The sequence below is a fragment of the Falco cherrug genome, unplaced genomic scaffold, assembly GCF_023634085.1.
Source record: "Falco cherrug isolate bFalChe1 unplaced genomic scaffold, bFalChe1.pri scaffold_129, whole genome shotgun sequence".
In the NCBI taxonomy this organism is placed as follows: Eukaryota; Metazoa; Chordata; class Aves; order Falconiformes; family Falconidae; genus Falco; species Falco cherrug.
The window spans coordinates 9241-31383 of NW_026599317.1; the positions used below are offsets into that span (position 1 = coordinate 9241).

A 22143-nucleotide genomic window follows, 5' to 3' on the forward strand; every position below is an offset into this window, starting at 1 on the left:
CCTGTCAAAAAGCCAGGTGAAAGCGCTGGCCGCAGGCGCAGGGAGGTGGCCCTTGCCCCCTGCCCTGTCCTGCTCGGGGCTCCCCCGGGCAAGGCAGGGCCGGCCATACTGGAGAGGGCCCCAGCCCCGCCCCCGCAGGCCCCGCCCACTTTCCGTTGGGCTCAGACCGTTGGTCACGGGGAGCCCACGGCCACCACAGGCAGCAGGGCAGAGCTGTGCTGGCACGCAGCGGCGCTGGCAGGAGGCAGCCTCTGGCCCAGCAGCGCTGCCACAGCACCAGCACCCCGCTTCCCAGCCTCCCCGTCGCCGGCTGGGCCCCCTCCTCGCTGCACGGCCAGGGCCCTCCTCTCCCGGGCAGGATGGGCCAGGCCAGCTGCTGCTGCAGCTCCAGGTGGGCTCCCCCAGGGCTCGGGGACACGCGGGCACAGCTGGGCCACGCAGCACTGACGTTGCTCATGCCCGCCGCTCTCTGCTCTGCAGGGAGGCTCTCAGCGACGCCGAGCCGGTGCTGAGCGCAGACGTGCGGCTGACCCGGGGCCGCAAGAGGAGCGAGAGGCGCCTGCTCCTCCTCCACAAGGAACTGGTGGTCGCCAAGTTGCGGTAAGACCCTCAGAGCCCAGATCCTTCCCCCCAGCCCCGGCCCAGGGACACCCTGGCACCAGCCCCAGGCCCCGGCCCCTCGGTGCTGGAGGCACCAACGTCCGTCCCAAGGGCAGGTGGGGGACAGGGCTCTGCGCGTGGGGACCCAGCCCAAGGAGCCCCGCTCCAGCTCAGGGCCGGCTTCTGCTCTCTGCAGACATGGCACCAGCCTGCGCCCACAGCTCCGCCTGGCCCTGGACCAGCTGTGGGTGCTCAGCAGCGGGAAGGAGGCTGCGGGGCAGGAGGGACAGGAGGAGGAGGAGCAAGGCACCGATGAGGACAGCACCTCTGTCATCCTCGCCTGGCCCACCGGCTCCTGCATTGCCACTTTTGGGTGAGTCGTGGTCGGGCAGGAGAGCTTCCCAGCCGTGCCCACGCCATCCCGTGAAGACTGGCCTCTGCCTTGCGTGCAGAGCCTGGGCAGGGAGCAGGCAGCTCGGTGGCAGGGAGGGAGGGATGGGGGATGCTTCCCCATCCTGCATCCCCTCGTCACCTTTTGGCCCCCAGAAGGGAAGGGCAAATACAGCTGCTCAGGCAGGACAGAGCAACCCAGGGCTTTGACAGCGCCTCTGTCCTGCCCCACGGGGCAGGGCTGTGCAGGCCCCCACCTTTGCCCAGGGCTGGGGGCAGCAGGGCCTGACGCTGTCTCTCCTCTCTTTCTGCAGCTCCCAGGCACTGAAGGAGCTGTGGGTGGCCACGCTGCTGGGGTAAGCGGGGGGGGGGGGGTGCTCCAGGAGAAGCTGGGCCCACGGGGGAACACAGCCCCCAGCTGGGGAAGGTGCCCCTGGGGCTGCAGGCAGCTCTCGCGCACAGCTGCCTGACAAGAGACAAGAGACGGCTTGGGGCTCACCCAGCTCTCTCCCTCTCCCTTCCCGGTGCACAGGACACCAGAAGGACGCACGGGAGCCCGCGTCACCCGCCTAACATCCATCAAGCTCCTGGAGAAGGAGCTGAGCCGCTGCCACGCCGTGAGTGTCTCTCTGCTCTGGGCCCTGTCCCCAAGCACTGCTCCTGCAGCCGAGCAGCAGACCCATGGCTGCTCACCTTCTTCCCCTCCTTCTCTCCCGCCCAGTGGAGGACAGTGCGCGCCAGGAGCCTGGAGAGGCTGATGGAGGCACAGGCAGAGGTGAGAATGGCTGCCTTGCACCCATCTCTGGCTGTGCTGGGATGTGCAGCCAGTGGGGTGACCATGTGCAGGAGGGCGGGGGTTCCCACAGTACCACTCCGCAGCAGAGGGGGTTGGGGAGACACCAGGAACGCTGGTACGTACTGGCTGGCTGGCGGAGCTGGGACGAAACCTGCCGCACGGGGCAGAGAGCCTGGGAGGCCAGAGGGTCCCAGCTCTGCCATGCTCAGGCTGCTGGTGCCGGGGGGCAGCTCGCCGCTGGCCCTTTCTGCTGCGGGGCTGCTCTCCAAGCGCAGCCCGATTCTTGGTTCTTGCAGGCTCATCCCAAGCAAGGGCCTGCGACGGCCCCATCTGCAAACGCAGGGGGACTTTGCCACGAGCCAGGTGAGTTTGGGAAAGAAAGGCAGCCTCCTGCAGTGGATTGAACTGTGCTCACTTGTCCCCTGAGTGTCGCCATGCAGGTTGGGCACCGCACGGGAGGACAGCACCTGGACTAGCAAGGACACCTGCTGGAGAGCGGCCGCTGCATGAGCTTCTGCAGGACACAGAGCCTCTGCGGCTGCCCACAGCTTGCAGGAGGGCAGGGCAAGGGCTGGGACAGGCTGTCCTGGTGGCACACCAGCTCTCGGCAGCCTCCAAGCCACAGCTGCTGGGCCAAAGCCACGGTTCCAGCTGCTGGCTCCCTGCCTGTCCTGCCGCACTACACAGCATCGCGCTGCGGGCAGGACAGAGCAGGGCAGGGCAGGCTCTGGGACCGCTGGCCTGGGGCTCTCCGTTGATGGCGTCTTACTCTGTTTTCCTTTGCAGCAGGAGGGAGCAGCAGCAGCAGCAGGAGGAGGATGGGGCTGCCCTGGCCCTTTGCTCTACGGCGCACCCCGGCCGCTGCCCAGGCACCAGGGCAGGCGGGCTCCGGCTGCAGCAGGGCGCTCTTTGGGCAGCCCCTGGCAGCCCTCTGTGGGGAGGACAACACGCTGCCCCGGCCCATCCAGGTAAGCCAGCCTGGACACGGGGTCCCCAGCCCCCCACTCAGTCCACAGGCAGCGTCCCCTGGCTCCAGGTACTGGGGAATTGGGCTCTCTGCCCATGGCTCACGCTTCTCTGCTCCCAGCCCCTTTGCAGGAGGACAGAGCCCAGCCTGGGGAAGAGCGCTGGCCATGGCCACCGCTGCTGCAGGGCAGCTCCTCAGCCAAGCCACTGTCCTGCATCTCTTGCAGGAGCTGCTGGCTGTCCTGCACCAGGAAGGACCGACGACGGAGGGGATATTCCGCAGAGCTGCCGGCGGCACAGAACTTCGGCAGCTACGCGAGGCCCTGGACCGCGGCACGGAAGTCGATGTGGGAAGCCAGCCTGCACTGCTGCTGGCCGTCATCTTGAAGGTGAGCGCTTCTGAGCTGCAGCTGGAGGAGCTCCTGGCTGGCCTGCAGCGTTCAAAGGCTCACCTGCAGCCCTTGGCATTGCAGGAATTCCTGCGAAGCATCCCCACCAAGCTCCTCGTCATCGACCTCTACGAGGACTGGATGGCAGCCATGGAGAGGGCCAGCAAGCAGGCCAAGGTGGAGGAGCTGAAAGCGTAAGTGTGGGCAGCCGCCGGCCTGTTGAGCAGGGACCGGGAGAGTTCTGGGACCTGCCTGCAAAGGCATGGGTTCCTCAGAAAGCTGTCTTTTCGGGCAGCTGCAAAGCTGTGCAACACGGCTGCTGGCTCCCACCCGCCTGGGGCCAGCTGCAGGGACGGCTGTGGGCACCCTCTGCTTCATCAGCCTTGTCTTCCTCTTCCCTCAGGGTGGCTGACAAGTTGCCTGTGGCCAATCTCCTCCTCCTGAAGCGGCTGATGGCCCTGCTGCAGCACATCGGCCACAACGCAGCCACCAGCAGAATGAGCTGCAGCAACCTGGCCATCTGCATCGGGCCCAACCTGCTGAGCCCACCCAACGAGGACCTGCTCCCGCTGCAGGCCATGCTGGCAGTGACCGAGAAGGTACGCCCTACCCAGCAGCCGGCTGCTGCCTTCCCGGCCCATCGGAGCTTGGCTGTTGAGAGGTCCCTGGCTGCCTCCTCCCTTGAGCCAGGGCTGGTGGGCTGGATGCCTGGAAGAGCAACCCCCAGCCGCAGCCACCTGCGCAGACGAAGGGTCAGCAGTGGGAAAGGCTGCTTGACATGTCTGCAGGCACCTGGCTTGAGACCAAGGCTTTCATGTCTGCAGGTGAACGTGCTGGTGGAGTTCCTCATTGAAAACTGCGGGGACATCTTTGGGGGGGAGGTGGCCGGCCTCTCCCCTCCATCAGCCGAGGAGGTGCCAGCACCCATGGACAGGCGCACAGGTAGGAGGAGGGGCTGAGGCTTGTCACAGACACTGGGGCTCGGGATGCCAGAAACCTCAACGTTGAGGAGACAAGCGGTGTAGGGCTTGGCTGGGCGTTGCTTGAGATGTTCTTGACTTCCAAGAAGTCGCGCTGCTGCACGTGCTTTTGCTTTCCAGAGCTGCAGTGCGAAGAGCAAAGTGGCCCTGCAGGCACAGCAGACACCCAGCGTCCGGCAGAAGCCTTTCTGGATGCAGACGCCTCTCTGCTGGACATCGACAGAGGAGCTGGGGGAGACACAGGGGCAGGGCCCAAAGCGGCAGAGGTACGGCAGCTCCACAGACACTGGGACAACATGTCTCAAGTGGGACAGTAATTTCCCAGGAGGCCAAGCAGCCGCTGGGCCTCCTCCTGGCAGCCGCTCTCTTGTGCCTTTGGGGCTCCTCCTCTCCCCCCAGCGTGGTACGTGTTAAGGAAAACTGGAAAGGCTGTTTCTGGAATGCATTTCATGAAGTATGATCTGCTTCATCAAACAAAACATACCTACAAAACACCCACAAAAGGACAGAAGGGAGTAGCTGTCACCTTGAGAGGGCTTTTGCTCAGATCCTATTCCATCGCAGCTTCATCAAGTCTAGGCTGCAGTGGCTGGACTGTGCAAAATGTGCATGATGCAAACCAGCATCTCCTCTGTAGAGCTAAGATGGCAATTTGGCAGTCAGGCCCTCACTACCCCAGGCCCTTACTTGCCACCCGTTACCTCCCACGTTTCTGGTTTAGGCACCTCCAGATTTGCCTCCAGCCACCCCCGAGGGCACGGCAGAGTCCCCGGCATGCCTGCAACAACTGACCAGCCTGCCCCAGGAAACCAGGTAGGAAGAGCTCCCCTTGCCTGACCTGAGAGCTCACTGCAGGGGCTTGGGGCTTTCCCCCTCTCATCACGCTGTGGGGTGGAAAGTTTTTCAGGATCCCACCAGGAGAAGGAAAACTCGAGACAAAGAAAGAGAAAAGAAATCTGGGCAGAGGAGAGGGACAGCACAGCAAAAATAAAACGGAGAAGAGAGGAAATGACTTTGCGGGCCCAAACCTGAGAAAATTCAGGACGGTGCAGCACGTCAGGAAGGCCAGGTGCGTACCAGGCGCTGCTGCCCATCTTTCCCGAGTCTGAACACGGCCCTAAGTCAGCCCAGCTGGCTGGCAAGGGCCGGCGAGGGCTGGTGCTGAGCAGGGTTTGGGATGAGCCCCACGGCAGCTCCCCAGGGGCTCCCCATCGAGCCCTGCTGCGTGGCACAGGGGCACTGTCAGCATCCCTGCGCACGCACAGCTCCCTAGGGAGGTCACCCCTGGGGAGAAGGCCCCTAGTGGAGGCCAGCAAGAGCTCTCCCTTCTGGGCCATGAGGAATTCCTCAGAAACAGTGTCCTCCAAAGAAGGGGGAACCAAATCCTGCCTCTTCCTGCCTCTGGGGGCTTAGCAGAGCTTTCTGACTCTGTCGTTGCAGGTGCTGACTGACTTTCACCGGCTGAACCGCTGTGACTCCTGGGCCCTCGCAGCTGGTGTTGACAATAAAAGAATCTTTTCCCTCTCCTGACCGTGTCTGCCATCGTGTCTTCCGGAGTGGGGAGCTCTTGTGCTGGGAAGGACCCTCGGGGAGGAGTTTGGGATCATCCCTTGCCCCAGCACCCTTTCCAGCGGGCATCGGGGCTGAGTTGAGGAGCTTTAGGAGGAAAAGCAAAGCACAGAGCCACACAGGAGGGTGGGGTTGGAAGGGACCCGTGGAGGTCCTCTGGGCCAAGCCCTCTGCTCCAGCACGCTCATCTAGAGCAGGTTGCAGAGAACTGTGTGCCCTTGGCCTTTGAAGATCTGCAAGGACAGAGAGCCCACAACCTCCTCGGACAACCTTTGCCAGCATGGGACCACTCTGGGGGGGAACATTTGCCATTTCAATCTCTTCTTTCACTGTACCACATTCCAGAACAGCCATGACATGACCAGCTCAGGCTTGAAACCAAGTGCTGTGGCCGGCCTTCAGGGCCAGCAGGGACTGGGGGCCAGAGGGGAAGTGTTTTAGGGATGGATCGTGGGGGCCGGAGGGAGGGTTTGAGGGACGGACGCCGAGGAAGGCCTCATCCCTGCAGAGATGGCTCAGGCCCAGGGCCTGTCTTAAGGTTCAGTCTTAGTGTTAGGGCTTAAGGTTATATCTTAGGGTTAAGTCTTAGGCTTCGTTCTTAGGGTTAGGTTTTAAGGTTAAGTCTTCAGGTTAAGTCTTAAAATTTATCTTAGGGATAAGTCTTTGGGTTAAGTCTTAATATTTAAGTGTTAAGGTTAAGTCTTTAGGTCAAGTCTTAAGGTTAAGTCTTAAAGTTAACTCTTAAGTTTAAGACTTATGGATTGAGTCTTGGGGTTAACTATAAAGTTTAATGCTTAAGTTTAAGTCTTAGGGTTAACCCTTAAGAGTTAAGTCTTGGGGATAAGTCTTAGGGATAACTCTTTGGGTTAAGTCTTAAAATTTAAGTCTTAGGGTTATGACTTTAGGGTCAAGTTTTAAGGTTATGTCTTAGGCTTAATTCTCAGGGTTAAGTCTTAAGGTTGAGCCTTAAGTTTAAGTCATAAGGTTAAGTCTTAGGGTGAAGTCTTAGGGTTAAATCATGAGTGTAAATCTTAAGGTTAAGTTTTAAGGTTAAATCTTTAAGGTTAAGTCTTGGGGTTAAGTCTTAATGGTACATCTTAAAGTTAAGTCTTAGCGAATGCTTAATAGTCTTAGGGTTAAATCTCAGGGTTAAGTCTCAAGGTAAAGTGTCAACGTTAAGTATCAGACTTAGGGTTAGGACATACCTAACAAAGGTTTAGGTAATGACTAGAAATTCAAAAACAGCCATGCTATTGCCCATGTTCCAGAAACACGTCTGTTCTGGCTGTTGCAAAGGCCCCAGCAATGTCCATAACTTACAGCCAATTAAATTCTTCTGTAAAAATTGTGTTAGGTTCCAATGAAGAATTAACGGGTCGTATGAAAAACGGTAAACAGCTTCTGAAGTGCTGCTTCTTTGTGTCTTGCAGATGAGTAATACTGCAGCATCACACTGAGGCCAATAAGGTGCTCCCCTTCCATCTTCCCAAGCTGGGAACTACTCTCTACAGGATAGTATCAAAGTATACGCACATTTTAAAGTTAGGATAAACACTCTGAATTATTAACAATTAATGTTTTGCTCATATTACAGCAGTTATCCAGCTAGAGAGCACAGTGTAAGGTTTACAACCACTATTTCACAAGAAAGTACATCTAAACATACCTTAATAAGCTGGGCCAGAGAAAGAGATGCGGAAGAGTCGCCAATCTATTCAGAAAAATTAAACACATGTTCAAGTTCTGCATACAATCAGAACATAGCAAGAGTTCACCCCTACTGCTGTATGAAAGCCTGCGCTATAGCCTCTGAGCATCACTGAAAGAGCCACCTCCAAGCCAGTGGAATTTGTATTTGTTCAAAACAAAGTCCAAACCTTAAACAGCTTTACGTATGCCTACGTTGTTAATGGGAAGAAACTAAAGTAACCAACCCCTCTTGAGATCAATCTATCGCTCAGGATACCTCAGAGGGGGACCCTTGCCAAATGCTCACAACTGCTTAAAAGACGGAGGGTTAAGGAAGCTGTCCATTTTCAGCTCAAAAGGATCTAAAAAAAATATTTCCGTTTATTTGAGAAGGAAGTGTCTCTACAGGAAACATTGCCAGTGCAGTTTATAAATTAATCAGTTAATAGCTCAACATTTTCTAAATGCACACAGGCACGGTTCATGAGCGCAGCATAGTTTTTGCGCTGTCTTTCATTTACTTTCATTAGACCCCAAGTTCATGAATTTCTAGGTTAAGTTATCCTAAGAGCTTACAAAGTGATCAGATCCCGTGACCTAGAGCTCGTGTAATGCCTCACACCATTCGAGTGAAGAAAAAGCAGTTATACTTACAGATGAAAACCAAACACCACCACAAAGTAATGTTTGTACTATGAGGGCTATTTTGAAATGCATTGTTGCACGTAGCATTCCACCCAAGGGCCAAATGGAGATCTAGGCCATCACTAGTCAAGTATCTCCTCGCGTTACTTATTCATGTCTTAGCAGCAGAACGACAGTGTTTTCTGAACTGAAAAAAATGCTGCCCCTTTTCCAAATGTAAATTCAAAGTGGTGGTGTACTGAAGGGTGGCACCAAGTTCAGTGGTGCAAACCTTGAACCTGCAAGCTCTAAAAATGAGCCCACATTATCTGTACAACACACAGTCATACAAGAAATATTCTAGCCTATTCAGTACGAAATGCAATGCGTTACTAGGCACAAATACCACTGCTCACATTAGCACCGTGCAAAAGTTGGCATTGCTCAGTTTTCACTATGCTGAATCAAATACATTGGATTTACAGCATACACTGTGTTTCACTGGAAAGTATGTTTTTATATATATATTACAAATATTATATATAAAACATTTATATTTTATATATATAAAAGAATTAGTACAAGGCTACATTTCTTAGGCTTAGGTGCAGCATGCAGAAAAAAGTTTCAGCTTGTGTTTTTACATACCTCTTTTGATGTTCTACTCGCTGGCTCAGTTTGACTTCTAGAAGAAGAAAGAAAGATGATCAGAACTTAAAATAAAGCACTCGTAACCAACATAAAGCCGTGAAAACAGTTTATAAAACCTGAGCACCAAAACACCGTGTTCTGATAGTCTTATGAATATGGAAATTTATTTCTATACATAAAGTGTGCTCTCCTGGTACATTCAGTGCAACTGAAATAAAACCCCAAATCCCATTCCTTCTTTGTCCCCAATTACTCTAAGATACAGAATACAGCAGTGCAAGAAGAAGTCCTCACATATTTTCTTTCTTCTCTCTAAGTCTCAAAACGATGAAGACTGTGCTACACTTTTCTGTTCTTAAATAGTCAGCCATCCAAATATGAAGGCACCTTCAGGCAATCTGTATAGCCCCACTATCACAAACAGGTACCAGATAGAGCACTTTGGTTTCTACACTCCCCTGACAAAACAAGAACAGGTGTCTGTAGAAAAGTGCTTCTTTGTGGAGGCCCAAGCACTGTGTTCAGGTACCCACCATCCTCTAGCCTAAAGTGACTACCAATAGCAGTAGAAACATCACCTGAAAGCAGTTCCAAGGATTTTCTGTGGTCGAGGAGGCCTGTGTTAAAAAAATAAGGAAAAAAGCCTGGATTACCAGTATTTGCTTTAAGATCATCTTGAACATGCTACAATATTTTAGGAAACACTTATGGCACACAAGCCCTTGCTGAGATTCCACATACTCATTGGTCTGTACCTGCATGCTACTCATGAATCACACATGCAACCGTCCATCAGTTAACAAACAATTCATACATCATCCAAAGCGTCCCACGAGCAGAGGCAACCCAAAGGCTGCTGTGCAAGTCCTGCACAAATAGAAAGGCTCATACTTCCTGCCACTGCTACACCACCACCAGGCTCGCAAGTACAGCCACGTACCTCCTGAACATGAGGAAGTGCGAGGAAACGCTTTAGATTACCACACCATGGTTTCTCCATCCACTTGCCTTGAGGAAGATACTACAAGGTGACTAACGCATTTCTGAAGGCCTCTCCACCGTGACACCATGCGTTCATCATTCCCAAACACTAACGACTCTACCAGTTGTTTCCACAATGTTTCCAGCTGAAGGAAGAGAAAGCTAACCTGCCCGATCCATTTGCAACTTTAGGAGAGCAGCGGCATACATCCCTGATCCCCACGGGCAGGTATTTCTTGGATCTTTGATGCTAGGGGCACCCAGCCTCTCATTTTAGGGCAGCATTCCAACACCAGGAGAGGGTGCCATCCAACCAGAAACCGAGGCGATATTGACAAGACAGCACTAAGCATCCCCATCTAAATTAACCCCCCAAACCAGGCCATGTTTAGAAGCACAGTGCTGTGGCATCCAGAAAGCCTTGGCAGCGCCTGAAAGCACTGCAACACCTACTGCAGTAATATGCCCAAAGCTTACAGGAGAGCCACATAAATTCAGGGGGTTTTGCTTGCAGATGCTTCATGGGTACTAGGATGCTGCGGTACTGTTTGTTTGAGACACGCTGTAACTCGCCAGTACACTTTATGTATTGAGAGCGAACATTAGAAAGACATGGCAAAACCACAAGTCAATAATATCTACTAATGGTGGAGGAGAGGTCTGTCTTGAAGAAGCCTTGAAAACATGACCATTCAAACCATGCTGATGCAGCTGATACAGAACTGGACTGGACGAATACATCGATGACAGCGATAATGCTGTAGTCAGGCTTACATTTGAGTATCTGCAATTGTAATCAGATTCTCTGTCCTCCATAAATCTGAGGAATACAGCAGTAATACCTGGAGCACAGAGAGCAGCTTAGGCTGAAAACAAACTTAGAAAGGTAACTACTAACATTTGGGAATGTGCTCAACTGCTTTCTGAGCTTCAGGTTTGGAAAAGATCAACTGTTCCTTCACCGTCCTGGCACAAAAGGCAATACGCTTTAGGATGTTGTTCTTTTTCTCTTGCCCGACATAGACATTGTCTTTAGGAATCTAATAGGAAGCACTTAAGAATGAAACTTCTTGTTTGCATGGTTTGCCAGCTGGCCACTCTCAGTCCTTCCTCTGGAGACAGCATGCAGCCCACACACACACCCCCCCCTTTGGGGTGTAAGAATACCCTGCCCCCCTCCCCCAGACAAAGGAAGCAGTCAAACACGGAGACTCGGACTGCTGGCAGATGGGAACAAATCACCGGTTCACACTGCAATGTGTCTCTCCGTTTACTCTAAAAGCACTAAAAGCAAAAGCATACAATAAGGAATCTCTCTGCATAGAGGAAACAGGATGGAGAACTTGACTCTCAGAAAAACCAAGCCCAAGAACAAACCCAATTCAAACGTCTGAACAGTTACCACTGTTGGAGCTTGAATGCCACGTCCCAGCAGGCTGAAAAATCTAAGTCTGCTTTGGGACAGACACCTTCAAATCTGCCCTGTCACAACACAATTTAACAGCAGCTTTAACAAGAAAGATACAACCTGAATGCCTCCGTAAACTAACCGCCACAAAGAAGGTGAACGCACTGAAACCCCTCCCAAAGAACACAACGTGTTATGGCTACTTACCCAAGGTCTGTTTTGCCGGTAGCTTTAACTCCTCTGACGGGGACTCCCCTAACAGTTACCGATGAGTTCCCCGGAATCAGGGCATTATCATCGGTGTATTCTGGAAACAACATCAATACAGAGAAAGCATCAGTCAGTTTGTAAGAGTGATATTGACATGTCGTGACGTAGCACTTCAGGGAATCCCTTTACAGATACAAACCCAACATTTTACACACAGCGTCATGCTTTTATCGTCTCAGGTTACCTTTCCAGAAATCTTCAGGTCTGATAGTCAAACACAAGCAGCAAAATCTTTTCCATTTTTTTGGAATCGTTTCAATGCCAACAGCAAAATGGTCTCTAAAGTCACTAAAGCAGAGTCTGCTAAAGCATGAGGTTCTTTCCTGATCTCACTTACATTGCTTTTGCTCCTGTTAGCTTACAAAACCCTAGAACATGTCTCTATAACAGCGAGCACGGAAGAGGACACCCCCACCCTGCCTCCCACCTTTTCAAACACATCCCAACCATCCATTTTGCCTTCCCACCATCTTCAAAGAGAGTCCACCATCTCTTTCTTTTTTTCCCCCAGTGATGTTTAAAATCCTGTTTACTTTTAGCTTCTATTAGCATTGCTGCTATTACGAGATTTCCGTGATCACGCGGCCCCGAAAAATCTGAACAAGTTGGCCATCTTCACTCAAGGTTCACTGAAGGGTCTTTCCAAGATCACGTCACCATTTAGTCAGGACTCCTGCACCAAGTTATAAAACCCACGACCGTATCTCCACAGGGAAGATCTCCGAGAACCCCCTTTAGGCAGAACATCCTGGCCGAGTTCTTTCCTTCATCTTCTGAAGGTGACTTTAAGCACGTAGAGGCTGTTCAATAAAAACGGAAATTCACGGTTGTGTGTAAAACCCCAAAATCTCGCATACATGTGTATGACACTGAAATGTATTCCTTAGCTTTGCTCTGACAACCACTGGGGGATTTTTGCCTTTTCACAGGGAAGACACCCTTACAGAAGTTCCACTAAGTATCTGTGTCACAACCTGTACATCTGCCTCTACCTGCATGTCTATCTCTACCGCCGTATGACACGCGATCCCGTAACACCCCCAAGACCCCTAACACCGTGCTGTTAAGTCTCCTCACAGATACTCTCCTGAACATACTTTACCTATCTGCAGGTAAACAGCGTGCTTAGGTCCAACCACTTGAAAGGCTAGGGCCAAAGTTACAGTTACCGCAGCAGACATGTTATTCTGTTTAAGTTTTAATACATCAAACAGGAAGAGGGAAAAAACCTATGAGTACACACTGTAAAGAAAAGACTGTTGTGAGAATGTCACAGAACCACAGGAAAAAAAAAAGAAAAAAACCAAAACAAAACACCCGATAAAATTTGAATGTTTAAGGAATGGCAACGGTTTCCAAGTCTTTTTATTTCTGTCATATCCCAAAGTCTTTAATCACATGCAAGCTTTGCCAGATGGTAGATTACCAAACTGAAACAGCACGCTAAGTAATACGAAACCATTACCGTCTCTGAGAATCAAGCACCATTTCTGAGATTCAAAAGAACTTAGGGCTTCTCGAAGAACATTTCTAGGTATATTCACCATAAGTGATCTGCCATAAAACTTCAGTATTGCCCTGACACCGTTTAACACGCAGTACCAGGAAAAAAATGCACCGTTTGAAAGAAACGAAGAAATGATGCTCAATAACATCTGAATGAAAATGTCTTTGGTGTAGCAAAGAAGCTGTATTAGCAAGAAATGCCAAGTATACTTGAGACAGAACACCCGTCTACAAGATGGCTTTCCAGGGTCTGCATAGATTCTCACTCACAGATACACTCTTGATCCAAAACGTTGCTACTGAGCAGTTTCTGCAGCAGCCAAGCGCCACTTTGGCAATGCGGTGGAGTAAAAGTAGTTGAAGACAAATTTCAGTCACCAAACCCACTTTTTTCCCCTTCCAATTAGCCATCCACTCCTTTTCTATCACGTTCAGCCTTCTCTGCCGGGTTTCAAAGAAATCTGGCAGGTTTGTGATTACAAGGCATTGTCCCACATTTCCTTATCGTTTTACCTAGAAGGGTTCCCAGAAACCAAACCTCTTCCACGCGCGGTGCCGCACATCGACCCCGTACGCTGCTGTGCCTGGCTGCGCACACAGCCCTCACGCCAGCTGCCAGCGCACAACCACGGAAGAGCAGCTCTGAGGCCCCAGCACAAGTCACCGCTGCCGGCCACTGCCCAATCGCCTCACTGGCCACCTGCGCCACCGCCAGCCGGCCGGTCCCCGCATCCCGCGCCTGCCGCCCCCAGGCGCCTTCCATGGTCTAGGCGTTGGTGACCTGCAGGTCGCAGTGAGTCGCCTTCAGCCTCTCGCGGCCTGATCTGGCGCCTGAGGTCCTGTCACCGCCAGGCTTTCAATACCTGCTCTCCCCTCCTGTCACCCCCCAGGCTGTCCCCAACAGCTGTCCTCTCCTGTACCCCCCCCCCAGGCCTGTCCCCACCTACTGTCCCCTCCTGTCACCCTCCAGGCTGCCATTGCCTGCTGTCCCCTCCTGTCACCCCCGGGCTGTCACTACCTGGTGGCATAAGCTACATAAGATAACAAGACAATAAGAAAAAAAAAAACCAAACCGAAAACCTGCTTTGGTGAACACCAAAACACCCATGACTTTCTCAGGCTCTTCACTACCCCACATGTGAGTCAAGGGACAGGGTCTCCCACAGGCTCTTTTGCGGGCACTTCCTGAAGACACCCCCACCCCCCAACCCCCACCCCACCCTGCTTTTCTACAAGTGCACAAAGAGGTTAAGAAGAGTTTCATGTCTAAGTTAAAGGAGGCAGTTTCTGAAATTAGCTTAGGTGAAAAAAGCAAGGTGGTGTATTCATGGATTTTCTCCTCTGCAAAGCCATGAAGAAAACATGAACCGCACTCCCCAAAGGCAAAGGAGCAAACTGAGGGAGAGCAGCTCACTGGCGCCTTTCAGAGCTTCAACAGTCTGGAGGAACGGGAAAAAAACCCATGCAAAGATAAAGAGCAGCCAAGATGCACTTTTATAAAATGCACATTGGGGCCTGTTCCAGATCTCAGAATGACTTTCAGTATTGCTTTGCATGACTATTAGACCAAGGCCTAAAGTGGCGTGATAGCTTCTGCTTGCCGGGGCACGGTAAGATCACTCAAACGAGCGACAAGGTAACAAGTAAACACCAGAGGCAATAGCGGAGCTTACCGTTTCCCTCCACTGGTGACCAGCTGTACATAAACCAGCTTAACCAGCCTCCCTAAGGGTGGCTCTAAAGTCGCTGAAAAGGAAAAAAAAGAAGGTAAGTGCTTAGCCTGAAATGCAAAGGCACCATCTTGGCTCCCAGGCAGGTGGCACAGATGGCCCAACAGGGTCATGTGCCCACCTTCCAGGGAAGATAAAAAAAGCGCAGGACGTCTTAGTGGGGTGGGTTTGTTGCATCCTTTCCGTTTGCTGAAAGCCTGAGGAAGGATGTATTCCACGGTAGGACCGGTGGCACTTTAGACCTGAGGTTAAAAAAGTGCTGCACTTCAGTGACGCTCCCCAAGCTGCTTTCACCACCAAACAGAAAAAGATTTGCTTTCTCCAGTATGGTGGGAATGATACCATAAAGTCGGTCAGGGAGAAAAACCCTCTAAGACTTGCTTGCAAGTTTCAGAAGGCCGGCATTCTTTATGGCAGTGCTGGGAGCACGGGGGAATGTTTCCTCTGAGCGTGCTCACCCAGTTCCTCGAGGGTACGCACTATGGACAGCAGAGCACTTGCACACTCATAGCACATTACACATGCATTTTCAGTCAGGCACGGGATGGGTTACAAGTTGCTTGCTTTAATGCAAACGAGCACACACCCTCAGACAGCACTGCTGAGGTTTTTTACTAGCTCCCCGTGCTCCCCAAGCGGGGCCTTGCCCTCTCTCGGGGGGCTATCTGAGTCAGAGGTCACGATCTCCCCCCACAACAATTACCTTTGTCCGAATTCCAACCAACATTCTGCGGATCGCAGCACTCTTATCGGCTTGTCTCCTCCTGCGACCACAACGTCCTCACCCAGAGGCTCTTTCTGCATCACTGAAGAGAACGCAGATCTTTTCCCCATCCATTCTTTGTTCCCCATCCTTCCCAAGGCTGACTCCCTGCATGAGAGGTCCCTTAATTCGTCACTTCTAACAGCTTTAGAGAGTCAGCTTGGCCTAACCTTTGTGCGCAGGTGTGTTTAACGTAGAGCTACACAGCAAATCAGAGCGTGGTAACCGGGGAGCTCAGACATCTTGTCCCTTTGCCGAGCCAGCAGCCTTCCCTTAACAGAATCCCTGGACATAAACGTATACACAGTGGAATCTATACAGTGGCATCAAACGTCCCGCCAGACACCACAACCTCTGTCCCTGGCATGGCCCAACTGCCCAGCACCACCAGACCACTCTGGCCCAAACACCATAAGGCAATGGTTCCCACCTGACAACAGCAAGTCGAGGAACATTTTTTTTTTTTTTCCTAAATAGAGAGAGTTTTACTTCGTATGCTGCCGACTACATCAAATTCTGTTTTGCTGGCTGACTGGATAGACAGCAAAGCTGAACTCCACATCAAATATAATCAAATCTATCAAGTATATCACATAATGGAATATATCAAATGCAGTTTCTTATATTGCAATAAAAGAAAATAGCATGCAATATGATAAAAGGAACCAGTGGCAGTTACTGTGAGCGATATGATAAAAGAGCAACAGGAGCGAAGCATCCATTTGTTATCCCAAAGTGTTAACGTGACTAAGGAAAGGAGACATCACCAATTAACACCCCAACAACACCCAGGCCCACCCTTCGGCTGGGAGCCCCCTTGCAGCCAGTGCCAGGAGTCTCTCGGGAGCTGGGAAATTCCCCTGGAGAAGGTACCAGGAAGGAATTCTCTTGCTGCTTCTCACCCTGCCCTGGCAGCCATGTGAGGCACAGCACAAGAGTTCTGCTCCCTGCTTTCTCTGGTGAGAAAATTGACACAGCACTTTTGAACTCATGGCCTGGGAAACCATGAACCAAAAAACATGGCCTGGGGAAGTGCAGGGCTGCTCCCCTGGAGAGGGTTCCAGAAGGAATTTTATTGCTACTTCTCACCATGTCCTTGCAGCCACGTCAGGCACAGCAGAGAAGTTGTGCACCCTGCTCTCTGTGGGGAGAAACTGGACACCTTTACACTGGCAATAATGCACAGCCCAAAAAACTCACCTTGACAAAGTGCAGCCCTGCTCCCCTGGAGAAGGTGGCAGGAAGGAATTCTCTTGCTGCTTCTCACCCTGCCCTGGCAGCCATGTCAGGCACAGCACAAATGTTCTGCTCCCTGCCTTCTGTGGTCAGAAAATGGACCCCTCACCTTTGAAATTGCGCAGAGCCCAAAAACCTCACCTTGGCAAACTGCAGCACTGCTCCCCTGGAGAAGGTGGCAGGAAGGAATTCTCTTGCTGCTTCTCACCCTGCCCTGGCAGCCATGTCAGGCACAGCACAAAAGTGCTGCTCCCTGCTTTCCGTGGTGAGCAAAAATTAATCCCTCAGCGGTGCAGTCGTTAAGATCCAAAAAAAGTCCCTTTGGCAAAGTACAGCACTCCTCCCATAAAGAAGGTTCCAGGAAGGAATTCTCTTGCTGTTCTCACCCTGCCCTGGCAGCCATGTGAGGCACAGCACAAAAGTTCACCTCCCTACTTCCTGTGGTGAGAAATTTGACCCAAACATTTTGCACTCATGCAGAACCAGTGCTCACTTTGTGAAAGGGCAGCACTGCTCCCCTGGAGAAGGGGCCAGGAAGGAATCCTCTTGCTGTTTCTCACCCTGCCCTGGCACCCATGTGAGGAACAGCACAGCACAAAAGTTCTGCTCCCTGCTTTCTGTGGTGAGCAAAACTGACCCTTCAGAGCTGCAGACCTTAAGAGCCAAAAAAAAATACATCTTGGGAAAGGGCAGCACTGTTCCCCTGGAGCAGGTGCCAGGAAGGAATTTTCTTGCTGTTTCTCACTCTGTCCTTGCAGCCATGTGAGGCACAGCACAAATGTTCTGCTCCCTAATAGCTGTGTTCTGAAAATGAACCCCTCACATTTGCAATCGTATAGAGCCAAAAAACCCCTCACCTTGACAAGTGCAGCACTGCTCCCCTGGAGAAGGTTCCAGGAAGAAACTCACTTGCTGTTTCTCACCGTGCCCTGGCCGCCATGTGAGGCACAGCAGAAAAGTGCTGCTCCCTGCTTTCTGAAGTTGGCAAAATTGACCGTTTATAGTTCTACTCATGTAGAGACAGGACTTTCTTATTCAAAAGCAAAACCCAAAAAGCCACGTAGCCGTGGGAAACCCTTTATCCTTCCGTGTGGCTGGTGACTTCCCATGGCTCTTCCGCAAGGCAGGAGAAACAACCATGAATTTGGAAGCCCACGTAAATTCAAGTACACTTAGTCCTCTGACAGTCACTACTTATGGGCCAGCAGTCCTCTCACCCCTCCACAGATCTGCCTCTTAGTCCTCTAGCAGTCATCCTCCATGGAGGGACCACAAGTCCTCCATACCTACCTACCAACTCACCAGAAATGAGTCAGACCACACCAGAAGTGACACTGCCTGACCTGCAGGAGATATACTAGGCCTGTAACGATGGTTTCAAGACAGAAAAAAACACCACCGTCCACCAGCACAGCAGAAAAACAACCAGAAGAAACTTGGTACACAAACCAGAGGCCCCCATGCAAACCCTACAAAGGCAAAATAGCTGAAAAAAGGCACTCTCCACAAAAAAAAAAAATCACCACACAGAACACATGATAAAAATGCCATAACCCCAGGAACACAGGGCCAACAAACACAGGTTCTGTCCATAACAATAACACACTTTGACACTAACTCGCCTGACCTCTGGCACACCATAACCTTGTTGCCCCCAAACCACAGCACACTGTAGCCCTAAGGCAACACAAAATGGAACGCAAAGTCCCTGAAGATCTCCGCCAGGGCAAAAGCAAAGCACAGAGCCACACGGGAGGGTGGGGTTGGAAGGGACCCGTGGAGGTCCTCTGGGCCAAGCCCTCTGCTCCAGCACGCTCACCTAGAGCAGGTCGCAGAGAAATGTGTGCCCTTGGCCTTTGAAGATCTCCAAGGACAGAGGCTGCACACCCTCCTTGGACAACCTCTGCCAGCATTTGACCGCTCTGGGGGGGAAAATTTGCCATTTCTATCTCTCATTTCACTGTACCACATTCCAGAACAGCCATGACATTACAAGCTCAGGCTTGAAAGCCAGTGCTGTGGCTGGCCTGAAATTCTGTCCCCGTATTTTTCATCCACTGGTAGCTAAAGGAGGACAAACAAGGATTTCTTTCAAAGGAGAACTTCTCTTTTCCTCTGTCCTACTTCTCTACCAGTGATCTGGATTCTGAGTGCTGTGCCACTGTCCTAATGGCCTGGAGAGGGATACTTCTTGTAGGACAGGGAGGAGGTGACAGTGGAGATCATCAGGCTGGGGAAGCTGAAGGAAAACGCAAGCAACTGGAGTTGCCTGGAGCAAGAGTGGCCAGCTTCAGAGCTAGGTCACCTCGTGTCCTCAGCTCCCATGCAGGAGCTGAACCACACACATGGACTGCAAAGCAGTGTGGCCCATAGAAAAAAATCTGCTTTTGGCTCGGGATCGCCCAGGGGCATTTAACTGCAATTCCGCCCTTGTCAGCAGGAAGGAAACATGCCCTGCAAGCACACACTGAGGCATGACACCTTCACCGGGGCTAAAGGGTACCTCAGGAGACCAACATGGGACCCCCCAGGGGCACCTGGATTGCTGGCTGGAGGATGGGTAGGTCAAAGGACCCTGATGGGAGCCCTGCAGGCTCCATACATTGGACCAACGGGCACCTTCCCTTGTCACACAGAGCATCCTCTCGGATGCTCTGGACAGTTTCTGGTAGATCTCTGGAGAAGAGCTTCCCCCCAGCCCTCTCCCATGGGCTTGCTCACCCCCGGTGCCCTTCCCAAGCACAGCCCCAGCAGGTGGATGCAACCGGCGTTGCAGGGAAGAGCAAGCAGCAGGCACACAGTCAGCACTGCAGGAAAGCTGGGACCCCAGACACCCACCCAGCCTCCCCAATCCCAGCCTGGCCCACAAGAGTGCCTTTATATCCCTTTCCCAGAAGTGCTGAATTCCCCTTCCAGCATTAGCCACTGGACCCACGCTGCTTCTTGCTGCAGTGTACAACAGCCAGCAGAGAACTTGCTACATGTCTCTGATGTCCTGCATTTTTCCTGAAAAGGGCGGGTGTGTAACTCTCTGCATCGCTTCTATTTGAAGCAAGGCATTGCTTAGGGTCAACAGTGAAACCAGACACGGGCCATCAAAAGCTGGCTACGGGTCCCTTCTTTGCCATGGTCATGGCCTACCCCACAAACTCGCCCCTGGCCGTGTTGGCCACCGGCTGGGTGAAGGTCATGGCTAACAGGGCAGGGGCTCCCGGGTGGTGCTCATCCAGCCCTGATCGCCAAGGGTGAAGCCTTAACACCCAGGTGGGATAAAGCCTTCCCAAGCAAGGGTGGTGCTCCAGGGGCACCACAATTCCTGCCGAAGCTCACCACACCTTTCATTTCCCTGTGGCGCCTGGCAGGACCCGAGCGGCTCTTTACTGCTGCTAGTCCCCCCGTCTTTTGGTAAAGATGGAAGTTTTTCCTCCCGGTGGGCCTGCTCCAATTCCAGCGCCTTGGGGCCTGAGGCCTAGCACGGCCTGTGTGCCAGAGGCCTTCCAACGGCTAGGCCGGCCTCCACCAAGAGGAGTCTGCCTCTAGCCACAATGGTCATCTCTAGGAAAAACAGCTTCTTTTATTGAGCGGGACCCTGTCAAAAAGCCAGGTGAAAGCGCTGGCCGCAGGCGCAGGGAGGTGGCCCTTGCCCCCTGCCCTGTCCTGCTCGGGGCTCCCCCGGGCAAGGCAGGGCCGGCCATACTGGAGAGGGCCCCAGCCCCGCCCCCGCAGGCCCCACCCACTTTCCGTTGGGCTCAGACCGTTGGTCACGGGGAGCCCACGGCCACCACAGGCAGCAGGGCAGAGCTGTGCTGGCACGCAGCGGCGCTGGCAGGAGGCAGCCTCTGGCCCAGCAGCGCTGCCACAGCACCAGCACCCCGCTTCCCAGCCTCCCCGTCGCCGGCTGGGCCCCCTCCTCGCTGCACGGCCAGGGCCCTCCTCTCCCGGGCAGGATGGGCCAGGCCAGCTGCTGCTGCAGCTCCAGGTGGGCTCCCCCAGGGCTCGGGGACACGCGGGCACAGCTGGGCCACGCAGCACTGACGTTGCTCATGCCCGCCGCTCTCTGCTCTGCAGGGAGGCTCTCAGCGACGCCGAGCCGGTGCTGAGCGCAGACGTGCGGCTGACCCGGGGCCGCAAGAGGAGCCAGAGGCGCCTGCTCCTCCTCCACAAGAAACTGGTGGTCGCCAAGTTGCGGTAAGACCCTCAGAGCCCAGATCCTTCCCCCCAGCCCCGGCCCAGGGACACCCTGGCACCAGCCCCAGGCCCCGGCCCCTCGGTGCTGGAGGCACCAACGTCCGTCCCAAGGGCAGGTGGGGGACAGGGCTCTGCGCGTGGGGACCCAGCCCAAGGAGCCCCGCTCCAGCTCAGGGCCGGCTTCTGCTCTCTGCAGACATGGCACCAGCCTGCGCCCACAGCTCTGCCTGGCCCTGGACCAGCTGTGGGTGCTCAGCAGCGGGAAGGAGGCTGCGGGGCAGGAGGGACAGGAGGAGGAGGAGCAAGGCACCGATGAGGACAGCACCTCTGTCATCCTCGCCTGGCCCACCGGCTCCTGCATTGCCACTTTTGGGTGAGTCGTGGTCGGGCAGGAGAGCTTCCCAGCCGTGCCCACGCCATCCCGTGAAGACTGGCCTCTGCCTTGCGTGCAGAGCCTGGGCAGGGAGCAGGCAGCTCGGTGGCAGGGAGGGAGGGATGGGGGATGCTTCCCCATCCTGCATCCCCTCGTCACCTTTTGGCCCCCAGAAGGGAAGGGCAAATACAGCTGCTCAGGCAGGACAGAGCGACCCAGGGCTTTGACAGCGCCTCTGTCCTGCCCCACGGGGCAGGGCTGTGCAGGCCCCCACCTTTGCCCAGGGCTGGGGGCAGCAGGGCCTGACGCTGTCTCTCCTCTCTTTCTGCAGCTCCCAGGCACTGAAGGAGCTGTGGGTGGCCACGCTGCTGGGGTAAGCCGGGGGGGGGGGTGCTCCAGGAGAAGCTGGGCCCACGGGGGAACACAGCCCCCAGCTGGGGAAGGTGCCCCTGGGGCTGCAGGCAGCTCTCGCGCACAGCTGCCTGACAAGAGACAAGAGACGGCTTGGGGCTCACCCAGCTCTCTCCCTCTCCCTTCCCGGTGCACAGGACACCAGAAGGACGCACGGGAGCCCGCGTCACCCGCCTAACATCCATCAAGCTCCTGGAGAAGGAGCTGAGCCGCCGCCACACCGTGAGTGTCTCTCTGCTCTGGGCCCTGTCCCCAAGCACTGCTCCTGCAGCCGAGCAGCAGACCCATGGCTGCTCACCTTCTTCCCCTCCTTCTCTCCCGCCCAGTGGAGGACAGTGCGCGCCAGGAGCCTGGAGAGGCTGATGGAGGCACAGGCAGAGGTGAGAATGGCTGCCTTGCACCCATCTCTGGCTGTGCTGGGATGTGCAGCCAGTGGGGTGACCATGTGCAGGAGGGCGGGGGTTCCCACAGTACCACTCCGCAGCAGAGGGGGTTGGGGAGACACCAGGAACGCTGGTACGTACTGGCTGGCTGGCGGAGCTGGGACGAAACCTGCCGCACGGGGCAGAGAGCCTGGGAGGCCAGAGGGTCCCAGCTCTGCCATGCTCAGGCTGCTGGTGCCG

General features: G+C 53.8%; 1 protein-coding gene across 1 annotated transcript; it reads left to right on the top strand.

Annotated features, from left to right (window-relative positions):
- The first annotated feature begins 2604 nt into the window (after positions 1–2604).
- On the top strand, positions 2605–20740 carry LOC129735037 (T-cell activation Rho GTPase-activating protein-like). Its single transcript, XM_055700416.1, has 6 exons — positions 2605–2754; positions 2980–3141; positions 3226–3335; positions 3545–3680; positions 18989–19047; positions 20617–20740. The coding sequence occupies exons 1-6, from the start codon at positions 2605–2607 to the stop codon at positions 20738–20740; spliced, it is 741 nt and encodes a 246-aa protein (XP_055556391.1).
- The last annotated feature ends 1403 nt before the right edge of the window (positions 20741–22143 follow it).